Source organism: Ursus arctos, unplaced genomic scaffold, assembly GCF_023065955.2.
Source record: "Ursus arctos isolate Adak ecotype North America unplaced genomic scaffold, UrsArc2.0 scaffold_15, whole genome shotgun sequence".
Taxonomy (NCBI): domain Eukaryota; kingdom Metazoa; phylum Chordata; class Mammalia; order Carnivora; family Ursidae; genus Ursus; species Ursus arctos.
In genome coordinates this window covers 32061789-32077970 of record NW_026622819.1, presented here as the reverse complement: position 1 = coordinate 32077970, position 16182 = coordinate 32061789, and the positions used below count along the sequence as shown (strand labels likewise).

The 16182-nt window shown below is 40.4% G+C and overlaps 1 protein-coding gene across 2 annotated transcripts in view; it reads left to right on the top strand.

Annotated features, from left to right (window-relative positions):
• The first annotated feature begins 1646 nt into the window (after window positions 1-1646).
• Window positions 1647-16182, top strand: part of OXCT1 (3-oxoacid CoA-transferase 1) — a 133806-nt gene continuing 119270 nt past the window's right edge. The window contains exons 1-3 of one of the 2 annotated variants that reach the window (XM_026506888.4): window positions 1647-4243; window positions 12680-12788; window positions 13885-13975. In XM_026506888.4, the coding sequence (XP_026362673.1) occupies window positions 4166-4243; window positions 12680-12788; window positions 13885-13975 (278 nt within the window). In that variant the 5' untranslated portion in view covers window positions 1647-4165. The remainder of the gene's footprint in view (window positions 4244-12679; window positions 12789-13884; window positions 13976-16182) is intronic. The other variant, XM_057312222.1, reaches the window with a different exon arrangement.

Sequence of the window (16182 nt, the reverse complement as noted above, 5' to 3'; positions counted from 1 at the left end):
TAGTACGACATTATCATGAAGTGTTTTAGGTGCTCTTGTTGAAAAACTACTATGCTGTAATGAGAAATAATACTAGGCAGTAGATCTGTTGAGCAGGGCATACAAGTATTATACAGGTATACAAAATTATGTGAGTCAACACGCAGAAGTGAAAATGATAAAAAGGTAAGTACAGAGCCTTAACCTTCATTATCACTGACTAATTTTTTAAGTTCAAGCATAGGCATTGAGAAGATAGAGAAACTTTATTCTAAGGTCTACCTCCCAATTGCAATCTGGTAACCTTTAGTATGTTGAAATCAGAGATACATCACAATTGAGTGTACATGCTATCGCTTTGTTAGAATTGATAGAGTACCTCAAACATAATTTAAGATTTAATTTCAAAATATAATGTTTGTGGAACCTCTGAAGTTCTTCTATAAGGCTATTAAGGTTATATGGTTTGCTGAGCCTGGTTTAGAGAGATCTTGGCTATAGATGGATGTTGAACTTTAATTCGTAGCCTGTGAGGATTCCTGAAAAGTTTAAGAGAGTGTGTGAGAAGACCAGAGCTGTATTGGAAATGATCATTTAAGAGGTAGTTAACTCTGAGACAGAAAGGATGTTTACCTAGGAAGTGACTGACATCAAACAGAGAAGAGAGAGAAACTGAAAGTGAAGTTGGGCACTCAGGCAGAATGACGGAAACGTGGGTGTTAGGGTCAGCTTCAAAGACATCTCATAAAAGAGGGAGATGTAAAGATTAAAGCAGTCTTTAATGCCATATAGTCCAGGGTTTGAATTCTGCCTGATATTTTCCAGTTTATGAAAATATAGAAAGCATCTGAGAAATAGATAAGTTCACAAGGCTTAATCTTCTAGCACCTGAATACTGAAACAGACACTGGTCTAGACATGACCTTACATCTTGCATTCTGTGGCTCTTTTTAAACTCTTAATCACAGGGAACCCCATAGTTAGAGAACAGCAGAGCCAATATCTGAACACTGGCAGTCTAGCTACACACAGAGTCCATGTTCTTTACCATTTGCTACCAGTGTTTGTTGTGTGAATTCATCCTGTGGAAGTCAAGAGGCAAATGCTGAATAGCTTGAAATATAAAGGAAGTAATGCAGGGGGAAGAAAAACCAGACGCGATGATCCCCTTCTATGCCAGGGTAGGAAGTCTGAACTTTGGATCTTAAAGGCAGTGGGGAAAACCACTGAAGGGTTTTAAGCAGAAGTTACATAATCAGACTTGAATGCATACAAAATCGCTCTGGTGTGTTTTGCTCATTTAAGTTTCTTTAGCACCTTAATGTAGTGATTTTCATTATCATTCCTGGAGTTGAACCCTTTATAACATCTTATGTATTTATTATACTTTTTTCCTCCTATACTGGGAGTAAAATTTAATTCACTTTTTATCCATTGAATATTAAATGCACATTAGTTAAAACAAAGCACTGCTTCAAAGAATCTATGAAAATAACATATAAAAGAAGTAAATTAGGAGATGATGATTTGCATTATAAAACAATACATTTACAGATTTATGTAAAATTTCAAATTTATGTCTTTCAAATCCACTAGAGGAAAATTATTTGTCTGAAGAGATTTGCTTTCCATATGTTAAGAAACCACTGTATACAAGGAAGCATGCATACGTTTTTTTTAATGGACCAAATGACTTAGTCAAAAATTCCTATTACCAGTTAAGCCAGTCAAACAACTTCTGAAAAACAAGTCTTCAGATGCCCTTGTTTATCAGCTTGGAGGAGTAATTACTCCATCAGATGTGAGGGCAGGATGTCTTATCTTTCAGTAATGAGAGATGATGTTAATAAATATTATCTTAGGATAATTTAAACAAAAATCCCTCAAGCAGAGAATGACGATTTACAATCTAAGTTCGACAAATTGTCTATATTCATTTGATAGAGAGGGTATATAAATATATATATATACATATATATACGCACACACACAAATGAATGTATATATGTACATAAATAACATAACACTGGATATACATATATATGCACATACATAAAATGACATAATACAAAATAAACTTTCCTTATTGCCTCTCTGGAATCAGACCTTTTGTTTAAAAGCTTTGAATTCAATTCAATTCTTCCAATTTTTAAGAATGTGTAAATTAAGCTGTACAAGATTACACAAAGAAAAGTTTCCAGAATATATCTGCCACAAACTGTCCTTCAAAGCAAGGGGGGAACTATTCTTATTCAGAAAATTCAGATATTAAAAAAAAAAGTTTTTACACAGACTAAAATTGAAATGGCTTTGTGGAAACAGGAGGGAAATCGGTACAGAATTTTTCTGTAATTTGTTCAAGTTACTCCTATTGTATCTATAAAACACAGCCATAGAGCTATCAAAAAATAGTACAGTGTCTTGACCATAGAGTAGTGAGGCTGACTTTTTCCCCACAAGAATTAAAGTCACACAGAGTACAAGACTTGAAATGTCTGTCTTTAATTTAGCCAGAAGCAACAGAGACCAGCCAAGAAGAGTCATATGACCACAGTTAGACAAAGTTGCCAAAGTTGTTTTCCATTTCATCTGTCCTCTGGAAGGGTGAAAGTGGAAAAACAGACCCAATTGTGAATGTTAGCTTTTTCACATTCTGTAAGCTACAGTACAATAGCTGCTATATGCTGTATTAGCACCAGTAATGGGACTTAAGTTCTAATACCCGAGTTTCACGGCTCTCCAACTTCTTAAGATGTGTTGGAAATATAGAGCATTACTAAGTTAATTTCTCCTAATGTAATTGGATAGTCTAACTTGGTATCCTATTCCCTCATTGATTTTGATTAAAATAATAATATTCATGAGGGAAAAAGAGCTAAAAGAATACAATAAAAGGGAAAATGCTTTTATGGACAGACTTGAAACTGGACTGTGATTGTTCATTGCATTAGGTCTACTTGCTAAGGAAGTTAAGGTCTCATTTAATTTCCTTGTGTGCTTGCTTTCCTTCAAAACTAACAGCCATATTCCCAGGACTTGGTGAGCACTTAATCAAATAAAACCTTTACTGAGTTTCCATTTGGTCCTTCCAGTCTGCTAAGCGCAGAGGGTAATTCCGAAGAAATCAGATTTGGCTCATGTCCTCAAGGAGTTGATCAAAAGATAAGGCTTTGAGAGAATGTACGTGCCATACCAATTCACAACTGCAACTTGAATAATGCCTAACATTTATTTGTTGTTTAAAATGGAGCCAGAAGCGTCCCATGAATTATCTCATGTAAATCTTAGTTCTGAGATTATTAAATTTTCGGATAAGGACACCGAAACTTCTAACTTGCCCAGGGACAAAGGGATATACGCACCTGCAAGTTTACATCTGCTGAGTAATCTCTGGAGGTTTTGGGACTCAGGTGCCAGAAAAAATCCTTTAAAGTACAGACTTGGATGATGGGGATGAAGGGAAAGAAGGAAGAAAAGGTCCCAGAGGCCCAGTCCTAACCTAGTCTCTCTTGTCCAGGTACAATCCTGACTAGGCCTCCCTGGCCACGCCTAATGGCAGATGGCTTGTGGCAGGTTCTTAAGGCAAACTTACACAAGCAGGGCAAAGTGTGGGGAGAGGGGATTGAGAAATGGGAGAAATGGGAACGCTGTCTGGGCGGGGTAAGGGAAGTAGGGGACCTCGAGGGGGTACCGCCTTTGCAGCCCACACATGTACCAGGCACTGCCTAGGAAAAGCAACAGACTCCAAGAGAGACCCTGCGCCGCCCGAATGCTAGGCCAACACTTAACCCCAGACCTTGGGGGAAGGCAGACTCCCGCGCCCACTCAAAGCTGATGAACTGACTGGGGGCTGCAGCGGCAAGCGCGTGCCGGCACAGCAGCCTGGAACACGCGGGGAAAGGACTCGGCCGCCGCAGGTCTGGGACGCTTCCCGCGCCGTCCGCCCCGGCTTCCCCTTGGCTGACGCTACCGGCGGGGCCCCTCCCAGCCTCGCGTCTCTCTAAGCCTGCAACCTCAGTGGGCGAGGGAGGGGAGGACGTCATCGACGCACGGTCGAGCCTCCAGCCCGCCCCTCGAGCGCCTTCCCTGCCCTCCCTTCGCGTTGACGCGGCTGCGGCCCGGCACCTCTCCCACACAGTCCCGCGCGCGCCCCAGCCCGTCGCCTCCTCCACGGCCGGCCCGGAACATGGCGGCTCTCAAACTCCTCTCCGCCTGGTCCCCGCTCTATGCCTCCGCCCGCCTTACCGGGGGCGTCTGGTCCAAGGTAAAACGCCAGCGAAGAAGGCCACGCGCCGGCAGAACGCAGACGAAACCCCGCGTGGTGCGCGCGTTCTCTCCCCTGCCTGCACCCACCCTCTCCAACCTAGGGGTTAGCATCCGTGGCGCGGTCTCCGGGGCACCGGGACGCGCCGACGCCTGCCTTGCCTCGCTGCTCCTTCGGCTGACTGCCTTTGCTCTGTTCTGCAGCCGCTTCCCCCTGCCGGGCGAGACAGATGTAGGAGCACGCGGAGAGTCTGAAAGGGGTCAGGGAGGCGTCTGGCAGCGCCGCCGCGCCCTTCAGGGCTCGCTCGCGTCCTCCAAAGCACGCATCCTCCCGGCTAGCATCTCCCCCTCGCGGGCGGCCTCCTGGGAGGGCGCGCTGGCTGAGGGACGGGTAAGGGTGACGGCAGCAGGAGACAGGGTTGCGCCTCGCGGTGGGGATTTCGGGGCAGGTTAGCCACGGGTCCGCGCGAGTTCGCCGTAGAGAGGGCAGAGGCTGGGCGTCGCGGGGATGGAATGCCGTGCCCTCCCTGTCCTCCCTTATTTGGCTGCGCCGCGCCGTGGCGGTGGGAAGGGGAACCCGGACTGGAGCGCTCGTCTGGGCATCTTCCCCGTCTGACCGAGGAGCCAGTGGTACTCCGGCCGTGGCTCGCGCGCGCTCTTGGGGCGCAGGCATCCGGGTTGGAGGATTTCCATTTTCAAACTCTTAGAAAATCTCGTGCCGCCCTTATTGCCAGCTCTCCACCAAGTGGCATCCCGAGGCACTTTTCCCTGCAATTATTGGTTGATAAGCTTTTTTTTTTTTTTTTCCCCTCCTATTCTCTGTCCCGACCTGTACGACCGCGCTCAGGTCCGGAGCCCTCGGAGGCCAGTTCAGTCCGCGAGTGCTAGGTACTGGAGGGTGGTTTACCTCCGCTACCAGCGTAACCGTGGGAGCCTGTTCCTTTTTAGGGAAAAAGGAAAAATGACGTTTTTACTTAGTAGCTCATTAAATAATAGTTTCCGAGCTTGAAAGCATATTTTGCACGAGGTGCGTACTCAGAGAGAACTGCCGCGCCCCAGTTGCTGTCATTCCCACATCCAGTCTCTGAGAACAGTGAACGCAGAGGGGCCACTAAGCCCCTTAGGTAAATGCTAAGGGATGATTTAGAATTGGAACTTTTTATTCATAAATGCCTCTTAGGAAGCATTTTGGTAATTGCTGATAGCTTTGGATGTATAAAGAATTATTAAAAGGGCACTTTACTGACCTTCAGTCACATTGTTGTGCGGCTGAAACATGCAGACCAGGACGCTGCCATACCCTTGGGTCCAGGTCAAGAACATTCCCTCTTTTGGCAGTTGCTTATTTGCCTAAGTGTTATTTTACTCACTTTCCCAGTTAAACCACTTTAGAAGCCCAGCAAACCTCTTAGGTGGCAGAGTTAAAAATTAGAGGTTTCCCTATGCCTCACTGAAAGTTCCTATCGAGGTTCAAACTTTACCCCTTTGAGGTTTGGTTATCATAGGTCCAGTGCCCCTTTCAGGTGTTTCTTCATGCTTGGCACTTGGTGCCCCTACCTCTTATTTAGTCATTAGATTCTCATCTAACTTGCCTTATACTGGCACACTTTTGTGCTTGTTTAACTTTTCAAATCCATTGACTTTTTTTTTTAAGATTTTATTTATTTGCAAGAGAAAGCGCACGAGCGAGCACAAAAAGGGGGAAGGGCAGAGGGAGAGGTATAAGCAGACTCCCCACCGAGTGTGGAGCCCAACCCAGGGCTCCATCCCAGGGCCCTGAGATCATGACCTGAGTGGAAGTCAGACACTTAACCTACAGAGGCACCCAGGTGCCCCTACATTGACATCTTAACAAGATGGAAGTTTCTGGTTGTCAGGAATAATATTGTATGCCTTATTCTCCATCTCAACATTACACACTATTAGGCATAGTATAGACACTCAACACATGTTTAATGCATGGATGAAAGAACCCTGTGCACAGAGGTAGTAACCTTGAGAACTTTTCTGCTATAAACATAACCAACAGCCAAAATGAGATGGGTGTGTGTGTGTGTGTGTGTGTTAGGCAAGTCTATCAAACTTTAATGAGCCTCAGAATTACCTGGAGGCTTTAGTAAACAGATTTCTGGTTCCACCTCCGGAGTTTCTGATTTAGTAGGTCCTGTGTGGGGCTGGCACTTTACATACATGAGTTCCCAGGTGATATTAATGCTGCTAGTCTGAGAACTACATTTCAGAGCCATTGGCATGGACTTAGATTTGAATATACCATCTGAAGTTATCTTTCTTCCTCCATTACTATTTCAGAAGGAGCATTTAATACTATTCTCCATTCACTTTGGAAAATTACTGCTGGAAAAAGATCCTGAAACTACCATTTTCACTTTACCTACCTTTCTTCCTTGAACTTCTTTTTTTCCCCAGATCTCTCACCAGTTCCATTCTCCTCTGAGCTGCAGTCCTGGTACAACTTACTGGTCCATTCCACCTGGATGACACTTAGTACTTCAAGCTCTTTCTGACCCAAAATGAACCAGCCATAGAGTGGTTGTTTCCTCCCTTGTTTTGTTCTGTTTTCATTATGGCTAATAACACCCATATCCAGAGAGTGTGTAAGCTAGAAATCTTGGACCCCTTCTTTCCTCTTCCCTCCACCTCCAGTTGATAACCAGTGTGATGTATGCAGCTTTTCCTGAAATTTCCTCAGAGTTGTTCTTGGCAGTCTTTCCCAGCAACTATCTATTTCTTCCTTTCAGTTCCCCTATGAGATATTAACATTTGTATTTAAATTTCTGTAATTATTTAATGACTATTACCCTTGCTGGTTTGCAAGTTTCATCAGCACAGAGACTGTGCCTGAGTGGTTTTGTTTGTCTTAACTCTGTATTCCAGTATTTAGTATATTTGATGTAAAATGGTTATTTTTGAACAAATGGATGAGTGAATGAAAGAATGATTTCTTCTGCCACTTTCCTGTTTCAGGCTTCATATGAGTTGTGACATCTCTGTTTCAAAAACTTTGCTATCCCTTCCTCATTGAAGGAAGAAGTCAAAACTCTAGTGTGGCCCTTAGGGCCTGCCCCAGTCTCCCTTTCCAGCCCTATCTTCACAAGCTTCTCTCCATGGGACCTGATCCCACATGTCCCTGAGCACACTGAGACTTTTCACATCTCTATACCTTTACTGACACTTCTCCTCTTTCTGGGTTCCCCATCCTCATTAGTATTTTAACTCTTGGCAAACTCCTCAGGCTTTCTGATACACCAGGCAGAATGCACCATTCCTTCATCTGTGTTCCTTTAAAGTGCTGGGCATCACTCTATTGTTGGAATAAAAGGAACATGTATGTTCCCTAAAAAACAGTATGCTGCTACTTTAGAGAATTGGCCTAGTGTCAGTAATTCCGTGTAGGATCCTTGTGATTTGTTTATTCATGTCATTAGTGCATAACTGGTAGTGTTGAAGGTGAACATTCCACTTTTGACAGATACTGGTACTGTCTATCATTGACATTGGTAAGCATTACAACACATATCAGCACCTCCACTTGGCACTGATACCATATTCTCCTTGCCAAGTGTGTATGTGTGTGTATCTACCTGCATATTATTGCCTTTTCCTTCCAACAGGGTCCTCTTCCTCTCTCTCCACATGGCTTCTCCTCCCCACTTCTGTTTATCAAACTTTGATACTGAGGTGGGCAGTATCAGTCTTCCTGTGTCCTGATTTTTTTTTAACTGCAAAGTAACAAGGTAAATAACACCTCGGTGTACAGTTCCATATCAAGATAATTTAAAAGTAAAAAAGCAGTGTGCTGGATTCCTGTTCTCCTCTAGGATTTTGATGGATTCCTGTATTTACCCCAGAGATACAGACGTAGTGAAGAGAAGGGCCATATGCACCCCAATGTTCATAGCAGCATTGTCCATAATAGCTAAATCGTGGAAGGAGCCGAGATGCCCTTCAACAGATGACTGGATTAAGAAGTTGTGGTCCATATATACAATGGAATATTACTCAGCTATCAGAAAGAATGAGTTCTCAACATTTGCTGCAACATGGACGGCAGTGGAGGAGATAATGCTAAGTGAAATATGTCAAGTAGAGAAAGACAATTATCATATGGTTTCTCTCATCTATGGAACATAAGAACTAGGAAGATTGGTAGAAGAAGAAAGGGATAAAGAAAGGGGGGTAATCAGAAGGGGGAATGAACCATGAGAGACTATGGACTCTGAAAAACAAACCGAGGGCTTCAGAGGGGAGGGGGGTGGGGGAATGGGATAGGCTGGTGATGGGTAGTAAGGAGGGCATGTATTGCATGGTGCACTGGGTGTTATACGCAACTAATGAATCATGGAACTTTACATCAGAAACCGGGGATGTACTGTATGGAGACTAACATAATATAATAAAAATATTATTATGAAAAAAAAAGCAGTATGCTATGTGGATTTTCCCTGAAAGACCTTCAAAATGAAGTGCCTTTTTTTTTTTTTTTTTTTAAGTTCTGGAGTATTGACAAGAAAAAGAAAAATTTAGGCTAAAGAAAGTATGGTAGAAATGGTTAGAACGGAAGGAGATTCTGAATTGGGAAATCATGCAATAAAATTTAGGCTGGAATCAGACCTCAAATTCTAAATGTACGAATTTGAGCTAGATGACAAAGGGTAAAGATGGAGAGAATTTTAAAAGGAGAAATAGATTAAAGAGAAAAAAAAGGGCAATCTAAGAATTTTGGTTATTTCTTACCCCTCAGGGTCTTGTCTGTTCTTTTGCAGTGTAGTCATTATTATTTCCTTCCTCCAATAGTAATAGCAGAAACTAGGGGCACCATAAAATGCAGAAGGTGGGAGAGTGAAAAAACAAAAGGAAATATGTTACCCAAATGTAAAGGAAGACCCTGGTGAAAAAATCATCCCCGGAATACATAGATACTGAAGCCATGCAATTCATTACTCTTCATTCTTTTAGTAACCTTCGTAGACTTGAAGGCTATTTGTTTATTTATTTGTGTAGCAGATGGTGCTTGAATCATTTCACCTCATTGTTTTAGCATTTTAGAAGGTAAAGGTCAATTTATGAGCAGTGTAAAGCTTCGATTTGAATTCATTTATTTACGAAAAAAAGACATCTCCCCTGCTCAGTCTTAGACGGCGTCAGCTGAGATGCTCCTTGACTTCCAGAGGCTGGGAGAATGGGAGAGAATGTGGGCAGAGAGGAAACTTGTTCAGAAAACAAACCCAGAGGCTTTCTCTGGGGTGCTGCCTCTGAGGCTCCAAGCCTTGAAGATTGACAGGAAACATTCTGGTGCAACTGGTTTCAGACATTCTCCTTCCTCTTTGCCTCACTACCTGCATTCGTTCTGCCAGATTGCCCAGTAATCTTTGAATACTTAGGATGGCAAACTTGACTACAAACAAAGATGTTAAAGTAATCTTGAAGCTGGAACCCATTTTTCAAAACCCTCAAAAAAGGACGGCATGGATTAATTTGCTATAGCATAGGTCATGCCAAAAAAAATTCTTTGTAGCATCAGTAATATGTGCCTATGTGTATAGGTAAGGTAGAGTGGGGAGGTTAAATGTGAAAACTAAAGCCCAGTCAAAGGCAAGTTAATCTTACTGCCCTGGTGGGGAATGGAGAGAGGGTTACTTTGCCTAAAGGAAACTAACATCCTCAGGCTATCTTCAGTATTACAAGCACAGGGTCTAATACACCATTACTTAATCCTTACTACATTCTTAAGAAACAACTGTCATCCTTTTGTAAACTTAAAATCGTACCTCCTACACTCAGATTTTGCAATTTTCTCAGTTTCTCGAAATTTTGGCTGAAATGGAATTTGAAACAAAGGTATTTTGACTCCGAGATGACTGGAGTGTGGCCCATTATGTCACACTATTGATTTCTTAGCAAGTAGATATCAAATGTCAATATAACAAACAGATAACAAAGGTCAACAAATACTGTGTGAAATGTGTGAAAAATGAAAAAACAAAGTTGGGTGTAAATTCTCCGTTATCTTGAGCCACTCTCACATTGCCTACAAACATTTCACTCATTACTTTTAGCTTTTGATTATCTGGATAAATGTGAAACACTTGAGTCTTTTCTAAAATATGTCTGAAGTGTTGTTTTTTTTTTTTTAAGATTTTATTTATTTGAGAGATAGAGCGAGAGAGTTGGGGAAAGAGTAGAGGGAGAGGGACAAGGAGACTCTGCACTGAGTGCAGAGCCCAACGTGGGGCTCGATCTCACGACCCTGAGATCATGACCTGAACTGAAATCAAGAGTCAGATGCTCAACCAACTGAGCCACCCAGGTACCCCTTTCTGAGGTATATTTTTAAGGTGTGGGGTAAGCATTTCAATAATTTCTGTTTGTAATGAGGACACTAATTATCAGCTGAAACAAAGGAACAGATTTCCTGACAAGGCTGTGCTTATATACTCTTGTTTCCCCTTGTGAATCCGAAAAGTGTCCTGGATCTGTAGGAGAAATGAGTTTTCTCTTGACTTCCTCTCTATAGGATTCATGTTTCTCGGTCTACGGATAAGTAGTTCAGAGTGACTTTACCCCCTGACTTCTTAGGTGTAGATGAGTTCTTTTATTTTCTTCCTCCTGCTGAGGCCCTGACTTTTCACCCCTTTTTATTTGGTAAGAGATCCAGATTAACATTTGTTTATTTATTGCATGTTTTTGCATCTTTGACTTTTTTCCAGTTTTATTGAGATATAATTGACAAAACAATACTGTATCAGTTTAACGTGTACAGAGCAATGGCTTCTCCTTTACTCTTAAGGAAAGATCATGACAGTAGAGTTGTTCATGAAAAATCAGGGCACTCATAAAGATGTGTTGTCTGTAAATAATGAGATCGAAGTAGAATAACACCGAGGGCTTTTAAAAATCACGGAGAGGACCAGATTATGGTAGAAGGACGCTGTGATGGAGGCTAAAACCTGGGGTCTGGTCCTGTTGTAACACAGTGTTGGACACAGTACGAGATCTTGCTCAGCTTCCAAAACTTGACTTATGAAATGAATTGGTTGGATTAGAATATCTGTGTTTTTCTTTTTTCTATTTTCGAGCAGATATCCTCAACTTTATTTTATGATTCATCTTTTGGCCTCTTTATTGAAGCTATCACACTTTTAATTTTCAAGATTTAAAAAATATATATTTGTGTGTATGTGCATGTTTAAACAGAATCCAATAAACCCTTGCTACTGAGGGTAGGACAGAGAGGTAAGCTCTTTGCAGCTCAAGCTCATTCCTTGCTAGCTCTGCCTCCATGGATCTCCCGGTGGTGTGCTAGGGTAGACCATTGTCTTCGCCAGACCTGAACCAAGGTTGAATTTAAAGGAGCAAAAGTCATCTGTGTAACCCTACTTTTGCAGATCTCATTTGACTTTCAGTATTGTTCTCTTAAAGGAAATAGGCTTTTTATAAAAATTTATAGAGGAAGAAAAGAATATTAGAAACTCATTACTGCCTTTACCTTGACTCCATAGGATGTCTGTCAAAGACCAATAAGGCAGCATGTGTGAGCTTACATTTATGAACTTCTTAAGGTGGCAGCATATGAGGAGTCAGGAGCCTTTCTCTTTGCTCCCTCCCTCTTTAGGTTGAATATATAATAAGAATAAAGGAGAGGTGATATTTATTATGAGTGATTACAACATAGTCACTGTAACTTTCTCCTATCCATATTGTGGATGAAGTGTAAAGAGGGAGACTGTTTAAAACTGATGATAAATGTTTACTAGATAACCTGTTTTGCACCAAATAGGTCACTGTGGTAAGACTAGCCATGCCTCCCTTGCAGATAACAGTTTGCTATTTTTTGCAGCATTTATAAACTCCAAGGCCCTTAGGGGATGGGTCTTTTTGTATACTGTTCCTTATTTGTTCCCTAAGATCGAGTCCTGGGCCCAACTATGTATTTGTATATCGGTCACACTGTACCTGATTTCCCACAGAGCAGCAGTCGTGCCTTAATATTTACTAGATGGGAGTAAACAGCAGAATAGTTGGCACATAGTATGTTCTCAGTGAATATTTGTAGACTGAATGCAAGGTTAGCTCACTATCAGAAACTGATGCTTGATGGCATCGTTATTATGAATTTGAGTCCCAGTGTATGAGCTATCTACTTTAGTCTTTTGGGTGGCCACAAACAACACAGAGTTTTCATTTATACAATGGAAGACATCCATCATGATCACAAGGGAATTCTGGAGATAATCTATGGGTAGAGTATGTCCTTCCTACTCTTAAGATGAATTGCTTGCGGCCCCACTCTTTGTTTCAAAGAGCAGATAGTGAAATTAGCCTTGTATATATGAAAAGTGAATACACTGGTATACATGCAAAATAAAGATATATCTCCAAATGATTATTCACTTAAAAATTTTTAAAAATGTTTTAGGGATGCGTTTGCTACTTTTCAACCAGCACGCGTCGCCATACCAAATTTTACACAGATCCAGTGGAAGCTGTAAAAGACATCCCTGATGGTGCAACAATACTGGTTGGTGGTGAGTAATAGTATTGTTTTCCTTTTGGTGATGGTAACATCCTTATATTTTTAGCAAAGTGGGGAAATCACAGTGGCAAAACTGTGGAGATTAGAAATGGCAATTATTTTATTACTTATTATTTTTAGTCATGTATTGCATATTATGAAATTAGTATATTATGTAATTATTTTATTAGTGTCCTCATCTTGAAAATTTAGCAGGGTTTAGCACTTAATGTTTTACTTTTTCCCTTTGTGTTTCTTTTTCTATTTTGAAAAGCTGACGTTTTAAATGGCGATGTCTTATTAGTAGCTTTGAAAACATTCCTAGATCCTTGGGAATTCTGTTTAACTAAAACATTTGCATTGATTTCATTTGCCCTTCCCTAGCTACTCCTTTTGTCATTCCTCATTTTAGGAGATAAAAAGCATATACACGTCTCTCTGTTGTTGAGGCCTCTGGGTTCATTGCTGTACCTGGTTTGGAATGTCTTTTAGAATCATTGTCTCACACTCATTAAACTTGCTGCCTGATCCTTACAGTTTTTATTTTTTATTGTTATTTTTTGTTTCTCGGCCTTGGTCATAGGAATCTAGGCTTGTTTTTAGGGCTGCTGTTCATTCATTCATCCATTCAGCTGACCAGTCATTGAATGTCTGTTTTAAACCCAATACTATTTGACAAATTGCTGAAGTTATAAAGAAATAAAAGTCATTGGTCTAGGCTTCCAGTTCTGCAAAATCTACTCAGGCTTATAAAATAAACATGCTTGAAAAAGTAGCCGTATAAAGGTTGAATTATAAAGTTGGACAGTAATAGATGTGCAGTCAATTGCAAGATGTGCGATGTGTAGCCATATTAACTGATTGCACTTGGCTTTATTCTTGATTCTAAGATTTGACAGTTATGTCTGGTGCTATCTAATGGTGCAAAACATTTGGGTACAGCTATGTAGCCACTTACTGTGTTGCTGAGATATATTTTGTATGTATGTATATTTTGCTTAATAGATCTAATTATGTGTTTTACATTTTTTTTTTTTTATGGAAAAGGATAACATACATTTCCATGAAAGAACATTACCCTTTTCACAGATTGTCTTTTTCACTTACAGGTTTTGGGTTATGTGGAATTCCAGAGAATCTTATAGGAGCCTTACTGAAGACTGGAGTGAAAGGGCTGACTGCAGTCAGCAACAATGCAGGGTAAGTGTGCATTTTGAAAACAAGTGGCTTGAAAGAAATGACAGTTCTCTAGAATATTTATAAAGCTTATGAATGAAATGGAAAGTTTCCTCATTTTATGAGCAATATGCTCAAGCATCAAAAGATAGTTTTTAACAAGCTCGAGAGTTGGAGGTTACATTTCTTCAAATATTTTTGGTATCATCCTTTGTAATCATAAGTAAAGCAGACTTGCATAAGTTTATATCTAATCTGATGTGCTTTTATTTTTCTAAATTCCAAATTCATTGTTAAAGTTAAAATAGAGATTTTCAAATTGAATCGTGCATTTTATAATTTAGAGACGTTCCTTTATGTTATTACAGATCATTATGTATAGAGGAAGATTTCAAATAGTTTTAGATCTGTTTCAAGTCTTTTCTTTTGGTTATGCCGTATTCTAAATGATATATAAGGAGGTCATTAGCCATTAAAAGTGTTGCTGGTCTTGGTAGAATGAGGAGGATATGCAGCCAGCTCTTAAGACAGTAGGATCTCATATCAAAATGGTCAGCAATAGCGGTAACATTTTAATAATGACATGCACATGAAGATATATTTTGTTATGAAGAAAAAAACCTATTTTTATATAAGATGATAAATTATCAGCTCTCTTTCAACAATGAAAGACTTTAAAGATCTTTAAAAAATTTAAAAATTAGGGGCGCCTGGGTGGCTCAGTCAGTTATCCATCCAACTCTTGATCTCAGCTCAGGTCTTGATCTCAGGGTTGTGAATTCGAGCTGTGCGTTGGGCTCCATGCTGGGCATGGAGCCTACTTAAAAAAAAAAAAAAAATTAAATTGGCAGTTTAGCCAAGTGCCATAAATGCAATTTAGAATAAATAGTACCAATTATTTAGGATATGAACCTGATCCTACATTTGCGCTTTTTAAATAAACTGCTTTTCTGAGTTTATTTATACTATTTATAGTATACTATATTATACTATTTATTTATACTATTTATACTATTGTTTGCATCGGGAAGGCTCTCCGACCTCTTCTCTGCGTATCCACATCTTTCCCATTTTTCTGGATCCAGATCAACTTACACATCCTCAAAGAAGCCTTATCCAATTATGGAACTTCTTTTGCCTTCATTGATCTTGCCTCTTTTTGAGTTCCTTTGGAGACTTCTAGCCTTTCTTTGTATAGCGAATTGTATTCCTTCCCCAGTATATATTAAAGGCTGATGCTTTTGCTTACAGTAGTTTTCTCTTCCCCACTAGTGCTAGAGCTGGATGGGATTGTAGAGATCATCTGTTCCACTTCCCTCATTTAACAGAGGAAACTCATTTGTAAATAGAGAAGTAACTTGTTCATGATCACTTGATATTTCTTAAACACATCCTGTGCTGTTTGAGTTCACTTTGTATTTATTAAAAGTACTTCTGACTATCAGTACTTTGCTGGGTTTTCCAGATAGCTCAGTGCTTACAAGGGATAGCGTAAATCAGGGTAAATTCTTGATACAGACTAAGTACTGAATAACCATCATCATTGAACACAAAGAAAGCACTTTGCACAACCTTCACTGGCAGTTGATTCTCTTAATTAGGTGGGTTTAAATCCTGGAGGTCTACCGGAATGAGGGCTTTGTTTTGGCCATTAGAATCAGATAAATGAGGAAAACTTAGCATTGCTTTGTTGGAGAAGCAAAGCTGGTTTGAATTGTTGAGGAAATGGAGAGAACTTAGAATTAGAAGTAATAGCTGCTTTCTTGGGGTGCCTGGGTGGCTTAGTTGATTAAGCATCCAACTCCTGATTTTGGCTCAGGTCATGATCTCAGGGTTCTGAGATTGAGCCCCTCATCAGACTCCATGCTCAGGAGTCTGCTTATCCTCTTCCTCTGCCCCTCTCCCCTAAAATAAATAAACAAACAAAAATATTTTTTGAAAAAGAAGTAATAATTGCTTTCTCATTTAGAGAAAGGCTTTTTATGGAAGGATCTACTTGAATTGGAAGACTTTCCAAACCTCAGGGCTCCTATTTGTTTTGTTTTGTTTTTAGTTATCAGTGAGACCTGTTGCCATGAGCTACTACTTACCCTGCTGGTGTGGAGTATTAACTGTTAGTCTTGGTGAGATAAACCTTCCCCATTAGGATCACTCAGATGAATCAGTACTTTGATATTGATTAGGATTGATTAGGAAGGTAGGAAAAATTGAAAATACGCTTTTCACTGATT